The sequence below is a fragment of the Gekko japonicus genome, unplaced genomic scaffold (genome assembly GCF_001447785.1).
Source record: "Gekko japonicus isolate JY-2015 unplaced genomic scaffold, Gekko_japonicus_V1.1 scaffold1508, whole genome shotgun sequence".
Taxonomy (NCBI): domain Eukaryota; kingdom Metazoa; phylum Chordata; class Lepidosauria; order Squamata; family Gekkonidae; genus Gekko; species Gekko japonicus.
The window spans coordinates 438372-465273 of NW_015161441.1; the positions used below are offsets into that span (position 1 = coordinate 438372).

At 40.0% G+C, this 26902-nt stretch overlaps 1 protein-coding gene across 1 annotated transcript; it reads left to right on the plus strand.

Annotated features, from left to right (window-relative positions):
* The first annotated feature begins 208 nt into the window (after positions 1-208).
* Positions 209-24224, plus strand: ARL5A (ADP ribosylation factor like GTPase 5A). Its single transcript, XM_015429030.1, has 6 exons — positions 209-719; positions 5862-5922; positions 12687-12834; positions 19260-19343; positions 20158-20309; positions 20560-24224. Exons 1-6 carry the CDS (start codon positions 674-676, stop codon positions 20606-20608), a joined length of 540 nt encoding a protein of 179 aa, XP_015284516.1. The 5' UTR covers positions 209-673; the 3' UTR covers positions 20609-24224.
* The last annotated feature ends 2678 nt before the right edge of the window (positions 24225-26902 follow it).

Here is a 26902-nt window from a genome sequence, read left to right on the forward strand (position 1 = left end):
AACTCTCCCACTGAATAAACGAGCCCCTGCTTGAACCACGTGACAGCACCCGGCTCCTGATCTCGGGCATTCGGAGCAGTGGGCGGGGCCATGTATGCTAATCAGCATCCAATTCTAACGACAGGAGACGGTTGGCTTTCCCCCCCCCCCAGACCCCGCCCAGTACGCTCCTCCCTCGCGTTCCTTGCTTGGTGAACCTGGAAATTGCTGTTGTAGCGCTGGCGGTGGGGGCGCGTGCGTGCTGGCTTCCTCGCGGACGGTGTCCGACGGGGTTCATTCCACTCCTTCCGTAGCGCCTCTGCTGTCCCTAAAAGTGCTGAGGCCTAGAAAAGCGGAACGTGGTGAAAGAAGGGGGGGGGCCGCGGGGGGCCTGTGGCGGCAATGTCCGTGAGGAGCAGAGAGGGGCGTGCGGCGGCGGCGTTGCTGGGAACAGCCACAACAGTAGTAGTAGCAGCAGCAGCTGTCGTCGCCTCCTCAGGGGCGCGCGGCCTGCTTTCCCCCTCGCCTGCGGCTCTCCAGTGCTGTCGTCTCCCTCCTGGTAGCTGGGCTCTGGCGGCGGGCTGGGCCCGAGACTGAGCCGCCCTGGGCTAAGCCCGGGCGGGAGCATACCGAGACTGAGGCCGGGAAGAGCGCGGAGCTGCCCAGAGGCAGCCTCAGCTTCCGCCGCCCGAGCATGGGAATCCTCTTCACTCGGATATGGAGGCTGTTCAACCACCAGGGTGAGCAGGGAGGGAGGGAAGGGGGGGGCTGGGCAAGATGCCCGGCGTGGCCCAGACGCTCCTCGGTTCTGTGGACCGGAAACTACCAGGCGGCAGTCCGAATCTCACTTTCGGGGAAGGCGCTGAAGTCGAAAGGACTTGCTTCCACGTCGGCAAGTTTAGGATCGGCTTAGTAGTTCCGTTGCAAGGGGAGACGGAGGAAACGTTAAACGTGACCCTTGCTGACTTTATATGTAAAGCGAGTATGGGTGGAGGTGGGGGCTGAGCCACCGTTGGGTAGTGGTTAGAGTCCTGGACCAACATCTGGGTTCAGGTTTTCACTATGATATGGAAGCTTGCTGGCTGACCTTGGGCCAGCCCCGCACGCTCAGCTAAAATGGAGAAGGGAGAGTGTCATAAACTGATATGGGTCCCCCACTGGGGAGGAAAGTGGGATATATGTGAAATAGAGGAATATTGTGATGGGCTGAGAAGGTACTTTTAGTGAGTGCCTGTTATTGCTTGGGTATCTCTGTGCCACAAACTCGCTAGATAAACTTGGACATGTCAGTGCCAGTTTCAGCCTTTTTTTGTCTGCAATGTGGAGCTAATAATATTGGTCTGCCCTGCAGAACTGTTCTAAAGAGAAATGAACTGTGGTGATATGTGAATATTTACAAAGTGAGCTGTACAAATACTACACATTGTGGTCTTTTGGTTTTGGGTCTGTTGGGTAGTGATGGCTACATTGGGTAGTGATGGGTATAAGGCACTGGGCAAGGAACCTGTGTGTGTCTGAGATGAGGATATATATGTGGTTGAGGAAACAAAGTGACAAGAATGACAGGTAGTGGGGCTCAATGCTGGCAATCTGGAGATATTTAGAGTTGGGTATATGATGAGAAACTGCAGTCAGCTGGTATATTTAAGTGAAAAGTGTGCTTTGGAAAGGTGGGTTGAGTTGTCTTGGAAATGAAATCTGCTTCATTTGTATTGATATCATTAAAAATAATGGGTTGGATCCCATCTAGATTTTCATGTGTGCAAGGAGGGAGGGTGAGTTTTGCCAGTTACCCAACTTTCTGTGACAGCCCAAAATACTACTATGGGAGACCACTTGGTGTCGCCTAAGGGAGAACCAGAGGTATCCTGCTGGCGGGGGGGGGGGGGGGGGGGGGGGAAACCCATCCCCATTCCTTGCACCTGTGAAGATCTAGGCCAGATCCAACCCATTTTACTTTCTCTCATTGGATGTGTAGTATTCTACCAACTTAGGTCTTTCACTGGTTACTACATTTGTCAGTAGAATGTCTTATGGAGCAGGTGGAGGTTCTTTGGCTGAAAGAGTGCCTGAAGGACAGGTCCAGACAGTGGTGTATTTTATTGGTAGAAGTTGCAAAAGTTAAAATCTTTCAAGTCTGTGTTTTCATTTTTTTGTGTGCTCAGTGGGAGCCTGTAACTTGTTCTATGCAGTTTTAAGCTCTGTTGTCAGAGCAAGTGCCACTTGAAACCAGGTCTGAGAGATGAAAATGTAGCTCTCTTGTTTCTGCCCTATCAATAATGGAAAAATCTGTAATGGGAGCTGAGCTGATACTGGTGTGTGGAGAATTTAGGCAGGTAAGAGTTGCATTTTGCCTGTGTACCAGTGCAGGGGCGGCACATTATCTTGAACTAAATCAGTAAAGCTTTTATTTAAGTTGTTGTGACCTAGACATACAAAGAGACAACTCTTGTAACCAGCCATCCTCCAGCTTTGAAAGGTATATGCATGTATAATTTGTATACAAAAATGAGGAAGAAAGTGAACTTGCACCCAATGCACAAACCAAATTAAACCTTTTCTTTTTCAGTTTGGTGGATGTATAATATTAATGTGCTGCAGCTTCCCTGCTTCTCACAAGTGTTTGTGGTGGTTACAGATAACACTGCACAGCTTTCCGACCTTCTGTGTCGTCTCCCCCCCCCCCCGCCACCCCCCAGCAGCTGCCTGAAGTGTCACCCATAGTCTTGTTCCTGAGAGTCCTTTATGCTAGGCTGCACTCTTCAGGCTTTAATGTGTTTTAAAACATGTCACCAAATTGTCTGCGGTTTCCATGTGATCTGTGGCAAATGCAAGGGGTTTCTCAGCAGATAAGTCAGTGTGGAAAAAAGTTTCCTTAAGGTAAAAAGCTGAAAACTGCTGCATTAATTCTTTGAAGCCAAAATAACTTCAAAAATAAATGTATGCCCTCTCACTTATCCTCATCAATTAAAATTAGTCTCCTGTGGTTCAATTATATAAAATTTAGCTGATTGATCCACTGATTTAAATCAGTTAAAGCAGACTTTCTGAGAAAAATACAATCTTTGAACAGCCTTCCAGAGAATATTACTTTAGCCACCATGGATGTGGAATCTCTATATACTAACATCCCACACAAAGAGGGATTAAGACAAAATGAATATGGTTTCTGACAACAAAACACCTCATTTTGCCACCAAACCGTGCCATTTTGTTCTCACCCACTTCAAATATGGTGACAACTTATTCCTTCACATCTGTGGGCACCTGCATGGCTCCACAGCATTGGTAACATCTTTATGGCTAACTTGGAGCAATGCTTCCTAAACTCCCACCCACTTACACCACTCATACCTGCAATATATTGATGGTATTTTTATTGTTTGGACACATGGTAAAGAAGCCCTGGTCATATTCCAGCAGACATTCAATGACTTTCACCCCACCATGAACCTGACAATGAACCAATCTATGCAAGAAATATATTTTCTGGACACTACTATAAAAATACACAATGGACATATAGACACCACAGAATACCACTATTGGTCACATACAGCTCTCAGCTCAAAACATTTCAGTGCATCATCAATTACTTACAGCCTCTCCTGGATAATGACAGTTCTCTTTCACACAGACAACCCCCCAATATTAAACAGCTCCTCACCCACAATGCTACATCTAATTTGAACATGGACACTGGTACCAGAACTTGCAATAAACCCAGATGCCACTTCGCTGCCACATGCACCTAGACAACACTATTACTAGACCTAACAACATCAATGATACCGTCTCAGGCTCATTCACTTGCTCATCTTCTAACACTGTATATGCCATTAAATGCCAATAATGCCCTTCAGTTCTCTACTTAAGGCAAACCGGTCAAACCCTAGGCCAAAGGATAAATGGACACAAATCTGACATCAAGAATCCCAAAATTGAAAAACTTGTAGGAGAACATTTCAGTCTCCCAGGGCACTCAGTGGGGAACCTCAAAGTAGCTGTTTTATTGCAAAGGAGTTTCAGAAACAGGCTAGAACAGGAGACTGCTGAATTACAAGTTATTACAACACTCAGGACAATGGATCCCCCAGGGTTTAACAGAGATATTGTGTTCTTATCTCATTACACATGCTAAGTCGCTCAGTTCTCACTTTTACTCAGAATTAAACTTTGTTGGTCTTAAATGTCCCACTGGACTCAAACTTAATTCTCACATCTGTTAACTCTTTTATTTGCATGCTTATGTGCTGCTGCTATTCAGAGGTCTTACCAACTGCTTTAATCCAATCTTGGCTATACTTATCACCCAGTTACTTATGCATCTTGACTCTAACTAGCCCTTCCTGGCAACTAGCCCACTTTACCTATATGTAAGGCTTGAGGAAGTCTGTTTCAAAGTATCTGAAAAAGTATGCATGCACACAAAAGCTTATACCCAGAATTAAACTTTGTCTTAAAGGTACTACTGGACTCAGGCTTTGTTCTGTCAATTAGCACAGATACTGAAGACCTTACTTTTTGGTCCTCCTGTAAGTTTGCTGTTCCAAGTGATTTGCTAGCATTCATGCCCTTGGCAATACAAGATCTGGAACAAAAGCCAATTGAATATACTCTGATAAAGGGTCATTGTAAAAGTAGTGTGCAGTTGTGCACTTTATTAAAACTGCAGTGTATCCCATGGGCTATTTAAAAAAACACTTTTCAGAAGTTTTTTTCTTGGGCATCTCATCACTCGTCCCCTTCATAAGGTTAAAATAAACACTGGCTGCAATCCAACATAACTTTCCACACAGTTAGATCTCTTTGTTAATTAGTGCAAGAATTGTTGTGAGAATAGGCTCTTAATGTTTATTTTTTGCTTCTCTTTGAAAGATTATTTTATGTAATTAAAATATGCAGATGAAAAATCAATAACAAGACATGTAGTACACTCAAAAGTTAACATTTAAAGCACAGAGGATTTTAAAAACAACAACAATTTTAAAAAATCAGTGTTTGGATCCAGTAAAGATATTGCTGAGACTGTCATGCTAGTTTGCAAAAAAGTGCTTACAAGTCAGAAAAAAGCAGTTTGACTGCTTTCATGACCACGGAACAGAGTAATCTAGTCTACCTAGTATTGCTCACTGCTATACATTACAATGATAAAGAGATTTACTATCACAGTACATACTATCATAGTATGTGTAGTCATGAGAAGTCCAGAGTTAAGGTTTCAAAGCATTTGTTCGTGTAACTGAATGAATCATTTTAGTGTCAACCAGAGAAATATGTAAATATTTACTAAAATAACTTTTGTGGAGAAAGACATAATATAGGTCAAATTTGTTGTCTGTCAGAATGGTGAATAGTTGTTTACAATGTAATCAGCTTTTCAACAAATATAAAGAAAACAGATATGTAAAGAAAATAGTGATAGTGTTGTGGCCAGAATATTGCTGCAGATGTTGTTAAAGCATGTGGAGTTTACTTAGTTTGATAGTTTATTGCCTTAGTGCAGGTACTGATACTATCAGAAGAGACAGTGGTCTCTCCTATAAGGTAAAGGGAAAAAATACCAGCCCACTTCAGAAGAAGATATACTTCTAAGACAGTTTCTCCTGTGTAATTCCTACCTTGGTAGACTTTCTGTTTGGATTCAATTCCGTGGATGTGCCTTTTGAATATACTAAAGTAAAAACTCTTTGGCTTTGCCCTTTAAGGGCTGGGAGGAGAGCTTTTGTAAGATTCAACTGGTAAAAATATGTCAGTCTGCCTTAGGGAAGATAAATGTGTGGTAAATAAAAGAGCAAATCTGAAAAACTTGACAAAAAGTTACAAAGGTTTGTGATATTACCATGTGTATAACTGTCTCCTCTTGGCTTTTTTTCCTCCAGAGCACAAAGTGATCATTGTTGGCCTTGATAATGCAGGAAAAACAACTATACTCTATCAGTTGTAAGTATAAAGTAACATGTGACTAAAATTACCTGTATCTGTTCCTATATGAAAAGTGTCAAAATTCCCACCGAAGTTTGTTCCTGTCATCCAAAGTATCTGGTCAGCTATCATGGCTAAAAGCCGTGATACATTTATCCTTCATAAATTTGTCCAATATTTTAAAGCCTTCTAAACTAGTGATCCTCATTGTGTCTTGTCAGTCTGGTCCATTCATGATTCTGAGCATTATAAAAATGAAGGAATATTTCCATTCACTATCTCCACATCATTGATACTTTTTACAACTTATACCTCTGCTGTCTCTTCTAAACCAAAATGTACAGTGCCTTATAGGGAAAATATTCCCTGTATTGACTTTTAGTTGATCTTTTGTACCTATTTCTACTCTATAGTGGTGCAGCAACCACTTGTGAGCTATGATGTGTGGACCTGTATGAGTCAAAGGATACACTTAAAAATATCTGCAAATGTGGCTGTATTAGTTTAGAATACCTGCTGTTTAATTTTCAGTCCTTTTCCTAATAAATCCTATCAGTGTTTGCTCTTTTCATTATCGCACTGTGCTGATTTGAATTTGGCTATATCCTTTCCTCCAGCTAGATCCTACTTGCTTTGTAATGTGACCTGGTAACTCTTATCATCTCAGGTGACCTTTTAACACTGGTAGAAGTGGTAGTGACATACTGTGGCCAGAAAGAGCCTTGCGCCTTTGTAACTGCTGCCTTTCCTGGCTTTAGCAGATCAGCAAGAGCTTGTCATCTTCCCTGAGCAGCAAGTGACTTTAACCTGATGTGCAGATTCTCCCAGTCTTAGAAGAAGTAATACTATGCAAATGCTTTTTTGGCTTTCTCATTGCTATTGAAATGTATATTAAAGTGTCCATGTGTTCAGAATGTTTGATATGTCGCCTAGTGTATGCTGAATATAGCCATTACTCCATAAAATTATTATTCTATCTACCAATCTACTATATAGACAATCTTTCAGAAGGGTGAAAAGTATCTTTCCAGGGTTCTTTTCACTTCAGAGGGAGGTCAGTACAGCTGCTATTGAGTGGTCAGTTGCACTATTGGAGAGCTGTTGTGTAGTAGTGATTAAGAACATGAAAGGTGTGCTAGAAGTTCCCACTTCAAATTTCATTTAAGGCATGTCCTCATTAGTAGTCTTCTACCACTGTTTCTAATAATTTGCCCATTTTTAATATAGGAATAATAATGTAGTGGACTGCTTTACAGGGGTGTTGCATAAGCATTACACAGAGCAAAGCTAGCACTAAGGAGAATCATGTGATGCAGCTTGTGCTGGACTGTACCACCTCATACAGTAGATGTCAAACGGTTTTCCATTTTGTTAAAAAAGAAACTCCTCTCTGAATGGAGAAACATGGCATAGCAGGAAAAAAGCTAGAATGGAGCTCTTCTCCTTGATTCATCATTTCAGTCAAGTTTTATAGTCAGGAAAATAACTATTTCTTTGAAGCAACATTTTAGTTTACTAACAAAATAAGCCTATTTCTGATATATCAAATTATATATAAGCAAACAACAGAAAGTTAGTAAGTTGCATCCTACCACACTGCTGGGCCAAGTTTGTACTTTTCCTCTAGCTTAAGAAGGAACTGCTTTGCAAGGATACAATATATCAGGAGTTTAATAATCCCCAAAGTCACTTTCACAAATAAGCTTTCAACAGCCTTTCAGAATTGGTGCATCTCAAATGTCACCTTTTACACGCTTCCTCCTTAATGGGTTGTTCAGTTTCATTTTACCTTTATCAGTATTTTCGTAGATAAACTAAGGATGCTCCACATGTGACAACTGAAATTTCGCAGGCTTTACCTTGACAAGGCAGCTTACAAACATGAATGTATTTTCAGTTTAACATGAAGAGAGGTAATGTGATCTCCAAGTTGACAGGTGCCGCATTCCTTCTTTTCCAGATATATATAAGTAAACTTCATTGGTATTATTCACATCAAGCCTAAATATTCGTCCCAACACTGTTGTAAAGCTGCAAATGAAGAATTATTCCTCACTGCTTTCCCCCTATAATAACACAGGCCTTGACAAATTTTCTTTGGCACTGGGAGCCAGCCCAAAAATTTAACACCTCCCCCTCTCCGAAACTAATTTTTCCTCCAGAGTTTTGTGCTGTCAAATTTTCTAGTGATTGCTACCGCAAAATGTAATCCTAAACTTTTCACAGTTACCTAGAACTTTATTAAAGCTATGACAGTACTGTTTTAGTATATAAGTAAATACAAGGGTAATCCTGGCTGCCATCACCAAAACAAAAAGCTAACCTCTAACCCTAGCCTAACCTCTCCCCAATTTTTCATAACTCCGTTATTGCTTTCAAAAGCTCTGTTTATTTGATCCTGAAGCCAGTATAGAAGGCAACTGATTAAGAAATAAATTAATCTACAACCACTGAATGGTATAAAACAGTGGTACTTGGTCTGCAGCCTGCAGAGAGCCACAGTCACAATTATTGTCGTTCAAAAGAGCCACGTTTGCTTTTTATCTTTAGCATGAGGCCTGTACCTCAAGGTTGGTCACAGCTTAGCCATTCCTCTGGCAGTGGCTGTTTCAAGGCGGGAACTACCTGCCAATCAGAAGCCCCATCATGCAAGGGCATGCCCACATTTCTGAAATATGGGGCAGGTGCTACATTGGGGACTGGTGCTCGGAAGAGGCACAGGTGGCTCCTGAGCCACTTAATATCATTGGTATAAAAGTTTACGTACAAGGAAGCAATGACAAGAACTTCATGCACATTTATTTTTATGTCATACAACAAAACAAAATAAACATTTTGTTACAAAATGATAAACAAACTAAGTAACATTTAAAGGAAATAATACTTGTCTTTTACAGCTTCTGTATGAAGACATCAGATTGGACACAGCTAGCTTTTTTGCTCAGGCTCTGCTACTTCCTCTTCTTATTACCTCTTCTATTCCACATAGTTTTTGTCCATTCAGGTTTCATGATCCCAAGCATAGCCCTTTTGGTGGTCGAAGGGGATTCCTTTCTCTCTATTTCACCAGTGGAAAAACTGGTTGGATTCAACCTGTCGTACTTCCAATGCAAATTGCTAAGATTCAGTACTTGCTGAAAATACTAAGCAGCACAGTGAAATTTTCCAGATTCCACGGCAACCTGGCACCAGGGATTTGACAAGCACTGTACTAACACTATGAATGGGAAGAGGTGTATCTTTCCACCATAAACTCTCAGACAAAATGCTTTTAATGAGACTTCCAAACAATTATTTAAACAGCTAGCAAAAATCATCAAGAGTAATCAACAGCAAAGAATCAGTAAAAGCCAACAGATATCAGCTAAACAAGTCAACAGAAACTTATTGGTATGGTGGGAGATTTTCAGTAACCTCTCACTAGTTGAATTTGGAATACAAGTGGATTTTACTCTAAAGTTAAGCGTCAATTCCCATCTGTTCCTCTGAAATGTTTAAATTATAAATTTATAATTTTATAATTATAATTTCTGTAGATGCTAGAACCAAAAGAAAATATTAACGACATTTCCTTTTGACAATATGCTCTACCGCACAAAGCTGATATTTCATTAAATACTGAGGCTTTGGAAATATGCACATTTTATAAACTTAATTAAATTCAGTTGCTTGACACCCCCAATAAAATTATATTCCTCCCTCCCCTTCAAGTAATAGCAACTTTGCTTGGCAGTGAAAATAAGGTGTATTTTTCCCAAGTGGACTTTGCTCTTGAAGATGTATAACAGTCTGAGGCTTAACAGAGTTGCGGCTACGGTTGATGATCCCAAAGCCTATTCCAGGGCTGCTTGGAAGGTTAAGCATGCAACCCAGTATACCATCAGGCATAGCCATGGCTGTTTTTGCATAACTTCCAACATTTCACAGGTGGATATAGAGACGTGCCTCTGAATGTACAGGGGTGTGTAGCCCACAATTCCAGTCATTAGATTTTTCATTTCATGAAGCCACTTAAAGAGTCAAATGGAAACTTTAATTAAAATATAACAGCTTTCCCAAAGAAATACTTTCAGAATGGGGTTTATTATACTTGTGTCCCACTTTTCTTCCATCGTGGAACCCAAGGTGATGTATGTCAGTTTCCCAAGTGGTCTCCCTACATCGCACTAACTTCACTGAATTGGGAAGAAAGGCTAATATCTGGGTTACTTCCAGGGCAGTTAGTTATCCTGGATTGTCACTCGATAACCATATCAACCCCAGGAGATTTGGAGGCCATGCTTCTGTTGCCCCCATTTGAAGCTTGAAGAAAGGGCTTTCTCAGTCATGGCATCAAAACTTTGGAGCTCCCTCCCCAGGGAGATCCGTCTGTCTCTCTTGATTGACATCTTCTGGAGCAGTATCCCACTACTGGAGCAATATCCTGCTTGTTCTTAACAGGGGGAGGAAGGTACATCCCTGCTGCAATCAGGTTTCAATTCTAAAATAATACCCCAATTACTATATGGGGTTGTTATCTGAATTTCGGTGATCACAAAATCTTTTGACCCATCCCCATATCAGTTTATATGTAGGATAATGGGAGTCCCTCATAGTGTCTCAGATGTCTCTCTCAGAGCGGAACTTGACCAAAACTCTTTGGAACCTAGAGCATGGCTCAGCACTTTCAAGCTAAGATTAAAGATTATTTTTGTTTCGGAAGCTGAAGGTCTACTGTTCTTTCTTAAACAAGGGCTGCGGTCACACGGAGCATTAGCCACACTAAAGAGACAGAAGATAGGTGGATTTTCCGGGCGCGATCACACCGCCACATCTGGGAAGCGTAGAGCTCCCATGGCTCCCCCGAGGTTTCCCGCAGAAGATGCAGGGTAAAAAACTAGTATCTCCGAGGTACTAGTTTCCGGCAAGGGTGGGCGTCTGATCGTGTTTCCGGTGGCATCCGGCGCCCGCCCATGTTCCCTCGCAAATAGGGTTTTTCCCCCCAAGTCTCCATGGGATGCACACAAGCACCCAAAGGAGCATGCGCACATTTCAGTTTAAAAAAACCCCCACAAACCCGTTTGCCGCCCCGCTTCTTTGCCTGTGGTGTGATCGGCACCTCCCCCATAACCGCGGGACCTCGACGGGACCTCAACCGGACGTCTGATCGCGCAGTCGCGCGTTATTTTGCTCCGGGGCAAACAGCCATGCTTCCCCCCCGCATTTTCTGGCCCGTGTGACCGGGGCCAAGGTACTTTATTCTTGATGGATGAAGACAGTAGATGCTAGATTAAGGAAGCTAGGGTTTATAACTGAAGACGTCTTCTTGTTAGGTAAGGCAAAGGTCCTTTCACTTGTCCAGCATTGCCTTGTGGAGCTGGATTTTAACAGTACAGCTATTTGCTCTCGCAGAGTCTGCTCAAGTCAGTTCTTTGATATCTTACCTCCTCGGACTCTGCCATTATACATGAGACACCTAATGGCCCACTACCTTGCTAGGGCATTTGCTATAGCTCACCTTAATGCCATCTTCATTTGGCCCAGGTTAAGAAGTTCGAGAGATCAGTGGAGCCAGCTGGAAACCTCTGTATGAGGATAAATAGTGCACGCTGTTTTAATTTATGTTGTTTTAAAGTGTCTTAATTGTTTATGTCTATATTTTATATTTCTGAAATTTTTGATATGTTTCTGATGTGTTGTGATCTGCCCTGAGCCCGCTCGCAGGGAGTGCGGAATATAAATTTGAATAATAAATAATAAAATAAATAATCCGATCTGAAGTATCACAAGGGAGATTTTATTGTATTCCATATTCAGATCGTCTTTGCCCTTGCGGTCAGGATAAAATTGATACTATGTCTCACAAAACATTTGAATGTCAGGTTTTGTCCACTTTTAGGAACCACTGGATCTCACTGCGTTTAACACGCTCTCCATTTAATAAATTCCAAGGGGGTAATATTCCATATCTGATGCTAGACAGAGACCCAAACATAACCTACTGGGTCGCCAAAGTTCTGTCTAACGTATTTTCCTTTATTAAATAATGTATTATTCTTTTAGTCAGTGCTCAAGATAATTTGATCATAGGAGCTCTGAAAAGCAAAGATAAGTGTCTTCTGACTTTGTTTATTTATTTATTTATTTATTATTCAGATTTATACCCCGCCCTCCCCCATAGGGCTCAGGGCGGCTTTCATTTTCATTGTTTCATTTGGCATGTAGCCAATAACTCCTTCGTGGTTCTGGTGCTGTATGTTTATGTTTTATATTTTGAATTATTTTATCATTTTAAATGTTTTTAATCGTTCAAGTGTTTTAATGTTATATTTGCTGCCTTGAAGACCACGTTCAGGTGGAATGGTGGCATAAAATGTTTTAAATAAATAAATCGATGTGTCAGGTTATGGCGTATATAATTATTTTTGTGGTCACCTAAATGGTGTTGACACTGGTAGCAGGAAGTATGGTTATTGCAAATTAAATACTGTCTTTATTGAGAATTCTGTATTGAAATTTTGGAAGCAACTCCCATGCACAAACCAATGTAGCTTCAATCTCCCTATTTTAAATACTTCCAGATAAAACAGGAGCCTCATAGCATCTTAAAGACTAATTAGAACTGACTATCAGATGCAAAGTAGAGAGTTTCCTGCATTGCATCCAATGAAATGGGCTTTAGTTAGTCTTAAGGAGTGACTAGACTTCTGTTTCTGTTTGCTATAACAGAATAATAAGGCTGTCTGGATGCAGAGGAAGGGAAAGAATGGATTTCTCTTATTTTTATGTCTTTCTTTTTGCAGTTCTATGAATGAAGTAGTGCATACATCCCCAACTATAGGAAGCAATGTGGAGGAGATAGTGGTTAATAATACGCGCTTTCTGATGTGGGATATTGGAGGCCAAGAGTCTCTTCGCTCTTCATGGAATACATATTATACAAACACTGAAGTAAGAACACATTTTCTGTTTGATATATTACAAGGATGTGGGTAATCCCACATAGAAATTTAGTGTGCTATCCAGCCAAAATTAGGATTTCATCAATTGATTTTATTGGGGATGAATAAAGGTATGTAGTTTTTCCTAATGAAATTAATGGGACTGAAAAATGGTCAGGTGTGATGAGGTAATTTTCAATCAGCAAGACTGTGCTGATTGAATGTCATCAGATTACACAGGGAAGCAATTGAAATTCATAAACTTAAACACCATTTAGTTTAAAAATAAATAGGGCATGGTTTCCTGTCCTAAAAAACACAAAAGGCTCTACATAGGGCTGCCAAATGCAGCCGGGGGGCGGGGATTCCCCCGCTTCGGAGCCCCGATTTCCGGCACGCCGGAATCGGTGCCCGGGGGAAACCCCACCCCCGCGTGCACGTCACCCGGAAGTGACGTCGCACGCTGTGGGCGGAGCCACGCCGTTTGAGGGGAAAACAAAGAGTTTTCCCCTTAAATGGCAGCCATTTGAGGGGAAAACTCTTTGTTTTCCCCTCAAACGGCGTGGCCCCGCCCAGCGTGTGACGTCACTTCCAGTGATGTCCTGGTGGCGCGTACGCATCCCCGCACAGCTCCAGGAACGGCAAAAGGATCCCCGGACGAAAGGTAATTTTGATTTGGCAACCCTAGCTCTACATCTTACAATAGCACTACAGATAAGATTAGAGTTTCAACAGCCAATCCATATGCAAAAGAACCTCCTCAGGAAAGCTCCTCCATTAGCATGCCACAGCCGGGGAAACTGCTACAAGATAATGACACAGTCCTACCCCACCTTCCTGAGTAGATATAAATTACCTTGCCTACTATTTTTCTTCTCACCTTGACACAGAGAGTACTCCATCTTTCTGTGTTATACCTCTAAGGATGCCAGTCACAGCTGCTACAGTCACAGGTCCTACAATGCCAAGACCACAGACATACAGCTCAGAAAATCTACAACAACTAAAGAAATTAAATAAACTTCATAAAATTTTAATAAAGTAAAAGGTTTGGCTACTTGTGTACAATAGCCATGGGTACCCATGGGGTTCAGCATTGGACACCTTGACAGTCTCCCACTCCTTCTAATCACAATGAGCCACTTTCTGTGCAGTTTGGTTTATTTTTTATCTTGTGAGAAGATTCTATTTAGAGTGATACAAATCAGCTAGTTGTGGTTGTTCTCATTAAATCAATTTTTCCTGTTTCTGGGGCTTGTATAGTTTTGGTTATTCCCTCTTCTGGCTGTTTGCAGCTTTCAGGAAAGCCAAGCAATGGCAGGTGCAATTTCATCATATTTTGAAATTTATGCATCTTGAATAAAATATTTGGTTTATTTTTGAACATTAAAAATCCTCTTGGGTGCCATTTCAGAAGCTTTAAATTCAGAGGGTAAAGTGAAAGGATGGGATAGGCATATATCTTCAGACAAGAAGAAAATAAAGGGGGCTGCTCAGTCAGAAGGGAAGAAAAACAGCTGAGGGAGAATCCTGCATCTAAGTGAGGGAATGGGGCTAGGTCATTATAGTAAGTTTATAATAATAGCATATTATCTGGGGGATTGCCCCTTTATCCAGTGTTTCTGACATTATCTTAATTATGTTTAGTCTTCATTACTGTTGTTTAGCATCCAGAGTATACTGCATGTTATGGAAATAAAGCAATCCTTCTCAGACAGCTTGATCAAAATTGATCAAATTGACATGCTTTCCCTCCATAAAAATGCTCTATACAAAGTAAAGATTCTTTGAAAACAGTGATAGAGCTGGTAAATTATTAGCAGCAAAGTTTAGAAAGAAACAAGCTAAAGAAGCAGTTGTTGGAATAAAATGAGGGGTGGATCTGTTGTGTCAAGTAATACTTTATTTATTAAGGCCTGTACTATAATCAAGAACTATACAAGGAAAGTACCTTAAACATAGACAGAGTTAAAATTTCCTAAGTAAACTTAAGGTACCTAAATTAACAAAGGAAGATAAAAAGTTAATTTATGAAAAAATAAATTTGCAAGAAGTGGTCACAACCATTCAAAATCTCAAATAAAGCACCTGGACCTGATGGTCTTACTTCAGAGTTCTATAATTTCTTTTCTTCAAGTAATAAAGTTACCTCTGTTACAAGCCATCAGCAACATATTTGAGTCTGGTTGCTTACCTAAAACATAGGCTGAAAGTAAAATTATAGTGATCCATGAACCTTCAAAAGATCCTACCCTCATTAGCTCCTATCGACCTATTAGCCTCTTAAATCTAGACTACAAAATCTTGACATCTATTCTAGCAACCTGATTGAAGGGTATAATTGGTAGATATGTATCACCTGACCAGACTGGCTTCATATCAGATCACCATATTTCCACCAATATATGAAAAATTGTTAGTCTGTTTGATTGTTATTGTTAAGAAAAAGTTAAGTTGTCTTCTTAGATGCTGAAAAAGCAATTGATATAGTGGAACATAGCTTTCTGATAGATTCTCTTGTATCATTTGGTTTTGGGAAAATTTTTTAAAATGGGCAGGTCTGATTTATTCACAGTGCTTTGCTAAGGTAAGCATAAATGAGTGTCTTCACAAATAGACATTACCAGAGGTGTATGTCAAGGATGCCCTCTCTTTGCTCTCCTGTTTACTCTCTCCTTAGAATCACTAACAATTTCAGTGAGAGAAGAACGAAAAATCTATGGCATTAACGTAGGAGCAATCCAATATAAAATTGGTCTTTATGCAGACGATATTGTCATTTTTAGCGGACACTGAGCAATCCAGTAAAATACTAGAAAATCTTATTATACAATATGGGAATGTTTCTGGGTATAAATTGAATGCAGATAAATCTGAGAGTATCTGCCTTAATACAAATTTAAATGAATGCAAAAAAGATAAATGGATTTGGGATATGAAGATTACTGATCAAATTAAGTATCTAGGTATCTGGTTAAATAAGAACAATGATGGATTATTGAAGATCAGTTGTGGCCTAGTAATAGCTAATTTTTTTTTTTTATGTTCCAGCTTTGGGAAGCCTTAAACCTATCTTTCCTTGGACACATAAACACAATAAAAATGATGATTCTTCCCAAATTAAACTTTTTATTTGGTAATCTCCTGGGTGAAATTCCAGAAGAAATATCAAGAGTGGCAGCTATTATTTAATATATTCATTTGGGATAAAACGAAACCTAGAATACAATGCAGCAACATGTATGACAAAAAATCAAATGGTGGTATAATAGACCCCTGATGTTTCTCCTTCCCCCAGGCAGATTTTCTTGCCAAAAATATTTTTCATTCCACTTTAGTGACTGAGCTGCCCTTCAGTAGCGTGTATTTCTTCTCTGTTTTATAAGCTTTAATTGTCCCACCCTGTCACAGATATTAGTTTAGGCATATGACCCAGCACAGGAACTGGAGGGAATATAGGAGCTGACTTATTTTAAAATACCCTCATAAAATGGCATTGAGGCAAAATTAATGTTCAAGACAGAATAAAGATTTTAATAAACAGGCAAGGAATATATAAACATGAAGATTTAAGATATAGAAGTTGCTGAGGTAAAACTTTCAAATATATATACAGAATTGAAGTTTTTGAACAAATGAGAGTGTTGTAGCTTAATTTCTGAGTTTCAAATTCTTTTCAGTGAGAGATTTTTGCTTATTATATATTTCAGCTTTTACAGAGAATCTTAAATGCGGTTTCTTAGAGGATAGCTTTGTCTTAGTGCTTTTAGGTTTCTCCTTCAGAGATCTAGGTTTTCTCTTTAGATATTATAGCTTTCGAGTAACTCTTGAGGTGTCTAAGCTCTTCCCCTTTATCACAGACCAGGGTTCTCTTCCCAACCCTTTCCTATTGTCTAGACGTTAATTCTTCTTGTCCCTAAGAGGCAGTAACTCCTTTTCCTATTTGGCTTGTCTGGGAGTTCTCTCTAACTCCTCAAACCTCCTGCCAAATTTCTCTTCCAGTACTATATGTCTGTTTATAGCAGTGTTGTAGCTTTCTTGATTGAGAATCTGAATTCTCCCTCAGAGTAGTTTCAATATATCTAAGACAATGGAGTCCCTCTTCCCTCAGTACTTTTCTGACAATCCCCTGCCAGAAATCACTGACTCCCGAAGTCTCTTCCCTCAGAAGCCAAACCCTTTGACTACCTTAGATTTCAGACAAAGACCAAAAAGTGAATGAAATCTTTCCTTCCAGATCAGCTGTATTATTTCCTCTGTAAACTGATGCTGGCCAATCAGAGAGCGAGTAGAGCAGCCAATCACATAAACTCTTCTCTCCAGGGAAGATTAACTCACAACCTCCCTGACTCTCTGTCCCAAGCAGCATTTTAAAAACCTGCTTTTCTGTGCAATCCGTCACAGGTGGATTGGAGATATCCAATCTTAAACTACCAAGCTACCAGAGTAAAATGGTTGAAAGACTGGCTATCAAATACTGCTGAACATATACTAACCTTTATAGAACAACCCTTCATAAAGGTACCTCTGAAAAGTTGGTCTTGGGTGATGAAAGAAAATAGGAAGAAATACCATAATAATAGCACTATAATAAATATAATATTTAATATATGGCATCAAGTTAAAAATAAATTGTCACCAAGATTCTCTCCCTTAACATCTGTTATTAGTGACCTAACTGATGAGACAAGCCTGGAATTTCTCCCCTTGAGAAGATGGGAGTTCTCAGGATTTAGGGATTATAGAAATTTGATAACTGACAACAAAGTAATTCGTGATATTGTGATATTAAGAATCATCTAGAGTCTAGTATTTGATATGTGAATTGATACAAAAAATACTATTTTAAGACCTATAACAGAATTTGAGGAACTCCTACTAGCACATAGTAAAAGTTTTATTTTTAGTATGTATTCTAGTTTATTGAAAATGATGCTCAAACCTGATCAAAACTTCCACATTAGGTGGAAAAAAACCTGAGAAAACTCCTTAGATGATTCAGAATGGAAATTTATCTTTAGAGAAAACCTGTTGAAATTATTTTCAGGTGGAGTTTAATTCTGGCAAAGTTGGCAAAGATCTATAAGACTGGTACCAGCAATATGCTGGTTCTGTAAAGAAGATAAGGCAGATTTCTTTCACATGTGGTAGATGTGCATACATGCCTCCAGCTATTGGAAACAAGTGGTGAAAATCATATCAATCGGGTTGGAAATACAAATCTCCTATAAACCAAATGAATTACCAACCTGATATCCCTGAAGATCAGCAAATGGTTGCCTTACATATGATTACAGCTGCTAGGCTGGTTTTTTGCCAGGCAATGGAAACAAAAAAATATCCCTAGGCTACAAGAATGGTTGTTGAAATGAAGGAGTTCTACACTTTAGTGAAATTAACCACTTATCAGAAAAATAGAGATACACATAGCATAGACCTTCCATGGTTAAGAGCGATACAAAGAATGGAACTGGCAAAATTGTCAGTTGGTTCTGAAGGGTTTTCTATGCCCATGGATGCAGGATGTAAGGGGGTTTATTTATGTATAAATTGGTTCTTTTTTGTTTTTAATACAATTAATTTTAAAAATAATAAAAATTGTTGTATATATGTGCCTGGGAGGAACATATACTAGAATCCCACTTCCTGTATGGAGAAGGGTTTGGTCACACAGTCCTGTACCTGCATTTAGGCTCAGGCAAAGGTTTAGCAGCAATGGACTGTTGGTGAGAGGATAGTCGCTGGACAGTGCTCTCATAAGCAAAATTTAATATTCTGTTCAGTGGATAAATGAGGATGCAGACTTGCAGTGTCTACAAGGTTATAGCCTACGAAACCAGGAACTGAGTAAAATCCTTCAGTTTAAAAAGAAAAACACCCTTGACTCATAGTGGATAACTATAGCAAATCCTATTCTTTACTGGCATGCTCCTAAGTCAGTTAACTGTGCTTACATAGTAGATTACACTGTTGTTTGGGGGTTAGCTTAAATATATCCTGTCCCTGAAAATAAACTCCCTCCCATCTGAGCTGTAAGAGATCTCTAGATTGATATGGCTAAGATCACATAAGAGTGTCATGTGGTCAGCAAGAGGCCATGTCTCGCTTTTTTACAATCTAACATAATGAAGCAGGCTCCTCTATTCCATCTGAGGAACTGGTGATAGGCATCAGCTAGGAAGCCAAGAGACCACAGGCTTCAGGCTTGCAGCAATGCATGAACCATTTGAAACTGTGAAAGCCCTCTTCCTAATATTAAATTTATCTAGGATTTAAAAGCATTGATTTTGCTGAAGTAATTATTGTTTAAATTATTTGTGCAGCGGGCCCAGTTGTGCAATTTTTATAATGGAGCCTTTCGGGGGGGGGGGATAGTCTTTCTGTCTATATGATGCAGGATATATCAGAACTAATGTCCTTTTTAAATTCTTTTAGTTTGTTATAGTTGTTGTGGACAGCACAGACAGAGAGAGAGTTTCTGTAACTAAAGAAGAACTTTACAAAATGTTAGCACATGAGGTGAGTTCTCATTGATTTTGATAATTTTTAGCTAGGTCATAAGAACTACTTTAATACCCCTGCCTAGATACTAAAGTTGTATGTTGAACTCATAATGCTGCCTTATACTGAATCAGACCTTTGGGCCATCAAAGTCTGTATTGTCTACTCTGACTGGCCAGGGTCTTAGTAGAGGTCTTCCAGATCACCTACTAACTGATTATTTTACCAGGAGATGCTTTGGGGTTGGACCCACTGATAAATGAGAGGAAATGAAAATGTATTTAGTGTGACTCTCCTTGCTCAAGAAGTAATGCTACAGCAATACTTAGGGCTTTCAAGTGAATTTTAACTAATTACCTGCATATGGACCAATGGAATGTACAGGAAATGGTTCACCTGATTTAATTTGGTTTTAAAATTGTATTGGGGAAATACTTTGCTTGCACAGAAAAGGTAGTTGGGATGCCATTGCTTTCACTTAGCACAAGTAGACAGCAAGGACTACAGATAAATCTTCCATGAGATCCAAGCACTAGATGCTAGCTAACTGTATGAGAGCAGTGGTGTTTCCTTCACCTTGATAGTCAGCTGAATCAGTTTTTGTAGAACTGCTGGAAGGCCATCTTATTTAATGGATTAATCTGGTACAACACTTCTGAAATGGGGCTGCACAAAATGGATGTAATATTTTATCTTGCTGGTTAGTGTTTAAATTGTCATACCCCACAGAGCCTATTTAAAAGCTGGAGCAATTTTTTTTAAAAAAAAAGTCAAGTTTTTTCATAACTGGTGAAAACAGGACAAATTGAATGTCTTTCTTTTTTTTGTCCAGGATTTGAAGAAAGCAGGGTTACTTATCTTTGCTAACAAACAGGATGTTAAAGACTGCATGACAGTGGCTGAAATTTCCCAGTTTCTGAAGCTAACATCAATTAAGGATCACCAGTGGCATATCCAGGCGTGTTGTGCTCTTACTGGAGAAGGGTAAGAAGTCTTAGTTTATAGATGTGCTTCTGAACAGATCTTGTACATGTAACAAATCAGTAGGTTATTTCTCAGATTACTTAACACTCATACGTACCCATTGATAACCAGTGTGATCAATATAATTATTTTCTAGTTACCAATGGAAATATTAACGTGAAAGTCACCTGAATGAAACTTAAGCATGCAAACTCTCATTGCTCACAGGCAATACAAGAAAAATAATATTTTTTCAATATTTAATTTACAGATTGTGCCAAGGACTTGAGTGGATGATGTCAAGACTTAAGATCAGATGATTTTTACTCTGCACAGACATTGTACAGGAAAAAAGTGCTGCATCTTTGCCTATCTTGACAGCTGTGAAATTAATGGCTTACGTTTATTTATCAATCAAAACTGAATTCAACTTTATTTGCTACTTAACACACTAAGGCCGACTCTGTTGAGGGGGAGAACTTTTAGAAGCTCAAGCATGGCTTCCCAGAAACTTCCTCTGGAGTGGACTCCAGAAGCTGCAGCTGATCCTTTTTTAAGTGAAATCACTTGAGATTGTTTAGTAAATAATGTGTGTGTGATGAGAATGAAAGGGGAGGGGGGAGGTATTTTAACTTTTACATTTTATTATTCCAGTCTAACTCAGTTGGAAATGTTGACTTTATTATTCCAGTGATCAGTAAAGAAAATCAGTGGCACAGGTATTGACTTCCCAGTATTGGAACTTTTTCAGATGTGTTACAGAAGCAAAAATATTTTCCTGTATGTGTACTGTACATTTTGTATTATACCTCATGTTAAAAGTTGCTAGGAATCTGTACAGAGAAATGGTAAATACCACTGACTCTGCCTGCACTCTTGACACTATCTGCATCCTGGTTAAACTGTGTGGATTGGAGTATTTAGATTCAAACCATTCAAATCCTGTTGAACATGACAAAACAATATTGGTCTCAGTGAAAAGTACTCTTGAGTTTGTGACCCTGGCTGTGAAAAATGGTACCCAGAGAGATAACATCATTTGTGTATTTAATGGTTTCCATTCTACTCTCGTGTCAATGGTGGTGGTGAAATTCTAGGAAATTATTTCTGTTTTCTTTTTATTATAAGTATTTGCAGCTAGGAATGATCAGACAAGAAACTGGACATGGTTATCGATAAGATTTTATACTTAATTCTGGCATTTTAAGTGTATCAAACAAATAAAATATATAAAGGGGCATCTTTAAAAAAACATCTAAAATGTTGATTTCTTGATCGTGTTGGCTGAGAATCTTGACATGTGATACAGTTAAACAGTGTTTCACTTTGGGTCTACACGGGGGACATTTAATATTTCTGTTTTAAAATATTTCTAATGTAATACTAATAAGAACTTTCTTTTTCTCTACCCAGAGAAGTTGTCTAATAAGTTTTACAGAACTGGTTGTTACACTGCTAAGCATCTTCGAGGGGAAATAAATGTGTAGATTTATGATGATTCAGAATTGCCAGGGTGTTGCTGTTTTGTTGGGGACAGCGGCCAGAATCCAGGGGGCTTCTTTAACTGGAGATTCTCATCCCATAGAGCACAAATGATTTTTGAAATGTTTAATTTCAAGTGTTTGTGGCTTTCCATTGGCTGTTGTCAAAGGAGAAGTTCCAGTTCTTTGCTGTACATGTGGAACTTTGGGACAGATTGCTTCAATCCACAATTAACAGTTTAGTCTGCCTGTATGGCAGTCCCAGCCCCCGCCCCATATTTATTAATGTAAATAAATTAACTTTCCCCCCATTAAACGTCATGCCACAGAAAGTGTAAGGACAGGGTGTCAAAATTAAAATGTGCTATAGAATAGGAAAAAATGGCTTACATTAAGGGATTATGATTTTTATGGAAACTGAACAAGAGTAATTTTGAAATTGTGGTTTGTCGCTGACCGTGCATTTCCACATACTAAAGGGCAATTCTGTTTCTGGGAGTGGGATTATTAATGTCTACCAGTTCCTCCTTCCACTGCAGATCCCTCATTTTGCCATATATGCTGTTCCTCGGGGTCCACAAACCCTTAGGAACAAAGGGGATGGGCAGGTAGGTTCAGGTTATTGTAGTGAAGGGGGAAATGGGAAAGTCATGCTGAGCAAGGTCTGCTGCATGAGTGGGTCCTGTTTGGTTTGCCAGTGCTTCTTAGTTCAAAACCCTGTGCTTGCAGTCCCTGTCATGAATATCTAACTATCCTGTGGTGAATTGAAAGTCCTTTCTAAATAACTTAGTACAGTGGTTTGTTTTTAAACAGACCAATCAGTACAGTTTGTTTGTCAGTAGGGAAAAACATGATAGACTTGTTGGCTTACCATCACATGTACTGGGTGGAAATGTTTTAAAATGAGAACATACTCCGTATCAATAGCTGCCCTTCACCCTTGGAGTCTGATGAGTAAACAACACTGGGCGTGTATAGTTATCGATATTCTGGTTTCGACTATATCCCTTCAATCGAATGCATGCACAGTACCAGTGGAAATAGCAGTCAAGTAGGTCTGAGTAGTGTTCAAGGAAGTGCTGTTAAGTACAGAGGCTGAAATCCAAAGAGGTACTTGGGCTTGTTTGGGGTTGGTTCTGCTAAACCTTTCTCCCCTGACATAGCGCAAAGTTTCAAAAATCTAATTGCCTTGTAGCCCGGAAGGCTACCGTTGGGGGCAAACACATCTAAAGCCCTTTGAGACTAGTTGTGTTTTTATTTTGGCCCTAGTTAGATTCCCTCTTAGTTGAAAACAAAAGCAACAAAGTGCAGTGTGCTACAGGCTACAGTGGACACAAGATTTAACTAAGAATGCCTTGCCTTTTGAAATGTGTTCACATTTCCAGATTAAATCCCTTCATTTTACGTATGCCACAGTTCCATAACCACTATCTGTATGATAGTAAAGTAAGAGCTTAAAAATTAATAGATTTTCTTACTGTTCTTTTCTTAGTTTGGGGCAAATGCATTAATTAAGGAAGAAGGGAAAGAACAGCGACAAGGATCTTGAGGTTGCATTGATGATCCCCGATGAAGAACTTTGGAGAAGTAAAAACATTGTGCATGAGCAGGGGGTGCTCAAACATGCCCCTCCCAAAAAATCCTTCTGCGCAACTTGGATTGATTGGATGACCTTCAGCACGGGTGACAGATGGCAAAGGAGTCTCCCACTGCTTCATCTGTTCCATAGATTGGAAGGTGGCAGCAATGGGCAGACACTCCTCCTGCCAGTCAACAGAGCCATGGGAGGCATTAGGGGACAGCTTAACATAGAACTTCCACTTAGTCACTCTTATTTTGGGCTAAGGGTGTGAAGTTACCAATCAATTCTTTGGGGTTATATTTGAAGCAGAAGCCTTCTACAGGTTTGTGTATATTTTTGCCCGAAGCAGGCTTTGGACAAAACTGTGTTATACCCAATGAATTTCAAACTGATGTTACTGCCACTCTTTTGTAACTTAGCTGGAGGATTAGGGTGTCATTCTGGCTTTTTCCTCTACAAGTAAGAGTTATCCATAGTACTAAGGGCTGCTTTCCAGGTGAACGTTTTCTATCTATGTGTAAGAAAAAGCATACACCATCACTTGTGTATGCATCCTCTGCATAGTATATATATCTGTAATGTTACATGCATGCTGCTTTGTTGTACAGACTGAAGAGATCTGCCCGATACTTTTTATAGGGTATGGTACTGAGTGGTGTCCCGCAGGTGTTTGCTTAAGGGGCAACTGACTGCTTTTTTTCTGCAGTGCCTTGGAATATTCCCCTCAACCTGCAAAATGATAGGTGCATAAAATTGATCTGCAGCGTATCCAAGAACAGCTGAAAAGACACAGTTTCTAGATTTGTCTGGTACAGAACTGGCATTGGGGTTGCCCAGTTAATAAAAGTAGTCCTGTGTGCATGCTTCCTCTTGTGCCCATATAATGCTTGTCATTGTGTACATATGTAAATAAACAGATTATTACAAATATATTGGAAGACTGTACTGTTCTTTTCTCCAAAGGAAGTCTCCCCCCCCCCCCCCAGTAAAGCTGGTTTACGAAATATAGGCTAGTGTGATCTTGTCAGGTCTCAGAAGGTAGGCATCATGGGTGGCCCTGGTTAGTACTTAGATGGGAGACCGCAAGGAAGTCCGTCGCTGCTGTACAGAGGCAGGCAAATGGCAATCCACTTCTATTCATCTCTTACCCTGAAAACCTTACAAGGTTGCCATGAGCCAGCTGGAACTTGGTGGCACTGTCTACCAAAGGATGACTAGACCTGTGCTCATTGCTGCCTTGGCGGGGCTGAAAAAATGGGGACAGTATCAGTACATAGTACATTGCATTTTGTGGGGTGTGCTATATGGCAAGTGGGGTTTTGGATTAATAGGTCACAAGTTATACGGGCCTGCTATCTAGGTTACCTGGCTGTTCAGGGCACGGGTGTGCGAGAGAAACAATGTAAGACAGACTATGCTGACAAAATAAGCTGCTTGGATATGCAAAGCCAATTTCCTGGCTGTGGTAAAGTCCACTTGTAGGGGATGAATCATAGGAGAAATAGCTGTGTAAGCAATCTAAGCAAAGGATACCCAACTGACATTGATGACTCATGAAGACGTGAGTTAACTAGATGCTATTTCAAATGTAATTTACAATGCTGCCTAAAGGTGACCTCCAAAAGAAATATAACGCTATTGGAACTGAAATATGACAACAAAGGGCTTTCCCCATTTATTGCACTTTTCCATTGCAAAGTGGGTCACGTGCTCAAGAGATTGGAGGATGAATCTTGGTTAGTAGGACTAAGAAAGACCTCATGAGATCCTGCTGGTTAGTCATTGCTTGCTAGCTAGATGATATTACTTGGTATGATACACTCCCAATCACATTTAGCTATAATGGGTGTCATCAAGCCTCAAATATGCTAGGGATTCTTGGCCCCTAACTTGATCAGGCTGTCTTCTCTTGATTACTTAGCTGAGCTACCCCTTAGGTATCAACAATCAAATAATAACTGCCTGGCTGTACACTGTAAAACATTTCATGCTTTAATCTGTTTTCATAATTGACGTTTCTGAAGAGAAATTTGCTTGTGTATAGGATCAAAAACTGATGAATAAGAGCTCGAAGGAGCCCGATGCTGATATCAGGATCATGACTGCAGTCCAAAAAAAGTTCATTTTGATGGTTAATTGTAAAAGCGGGGGACTTCAGTTAGCTGGAACTATCTAGTTATGACCTTATCTCAGTAAAACTAATGCTAGTTAGGTTGTAGCCAGTGTATTGAAATTGTTGCCAGTTTGGGATAATTCCTTTTTTTTTTTTAATCAGGTGTTTGAAAGCTTTGGGGTTTAAGGATTAAACCAGAGGTCACACTTCCTAGTAAATGTGCGATGAGCTCAGAAAATAAAACTTGCCCTCTGCGTAATAGGTAATGCAGCAGCTGCCTAGTTGTTGACACGGCTGAACAATTCTGAGTATGGAAACCTTTTGTGATAAACCATTCCAGCAGCTGTCTTGCCTTGTGCCATGAATGACAGTTTTGCTATATATAATAAGTTGTTTGTTTGTGTAACAGCTAAAGTGAGCGAAAAAATAGTTAAAGTGGTGGCTGTTGCCTGTGATGTACACTTAAGTTTCACAGAATTACTCAAGTGTGTATGCAACATCTGATATCGCATCCAGTGAAAACTGTTGATTGTTAGCTGCCTGTAAAGAGTGTGGTTTAGGACCCTGTCTATCTAAGCTCCCTAATGTTATTTTAGTCTTTGCATAATACTCTTCATGGGGGTGTATGTTATTCCTTTGCTTAGCAAAGTTTGAAGCCTTTTTCTGTAAGGGGACTTTCTGTGACAACTTTGCTGTTGGAGGAAGAGCCACTTCTGTGGAAGGAAGGTGCTTTAGTCTGGAGGCAGGCTTCAGATTTTGCTGAGCAGAATGAAAGTATACAAGCTTAATAATAATGCAAAAAGGACATAGACGTAACTTGGCAGACAGGTCATACTTGTTAAGAATAGTTTTCTGTAGTAATCTTCTCTTTGCTGGTACTATGTAGGTACTATTGCTTTAAGGCTAGACCATGAAGTAAGATCAGATCAGACGACTGGAACCTGGGAAGGAGCTCACCCCAGACGGCTAGAGCTTGATGGACATCTGTTGGATTGGTTGGTTGGTTTATTCTGTATTGCTGATGTCGTTCTTTTACAGTCATCCTGTCTTGGTTCCTTTTAGGTAAGAAATATGTATAGATTTTAAAAGATTGGTTCAATGGAAGAAGAAGAAGAGATTGGTTTTATACCCCGCCCTTCACTTGGAGTCTCAGAGCAGCTTACATTCTCCTTCCCTCCCTCTCCCCACAACAGACACCCTGTGAGGTAGGTGGGGCTGAGAGAGCTCTGAGAGAACTAACTGCCTTTGAGAACAGCTCAAAGGGAACTGTGACTGACCCAAGGTCACCCAGCTGGCTGCATGTGGAGGCGTGCAGAATCAAACCCAGTTCTCCAGATTAGAGTCCACCACTATTAAACACTACACCAAACTGGCTCTCACATATCTACAGAGCAGATGGACACATCTACAGAGCAGGAGCCGGTGGGCTAAAGTGACA

Bases quoted from the DNA above. Each gene is read 5' to 3' on its own strand.
- ARL5A (XM_015429030.1), top strand. From the start codon at position 674: ATGGGAATCCTCTTCACTCGGATATGGAGGCTGTTCAACCACCAGG. The intron at 720-5,861 runs GTGAGCAGGGAG...TTTTTCCTCCAG, and splicing joins GAGGCTGTTCAACCACCAGG to AGCACAAAGTGATCATTGTT. The intron at 5,923-12,686 runs GTAAGTATAAAG...TTCTTTTTGCAG, and splicing joins ACAACTATACTCTATCAGTT to TTCTATGAATGAAGTAGTGC.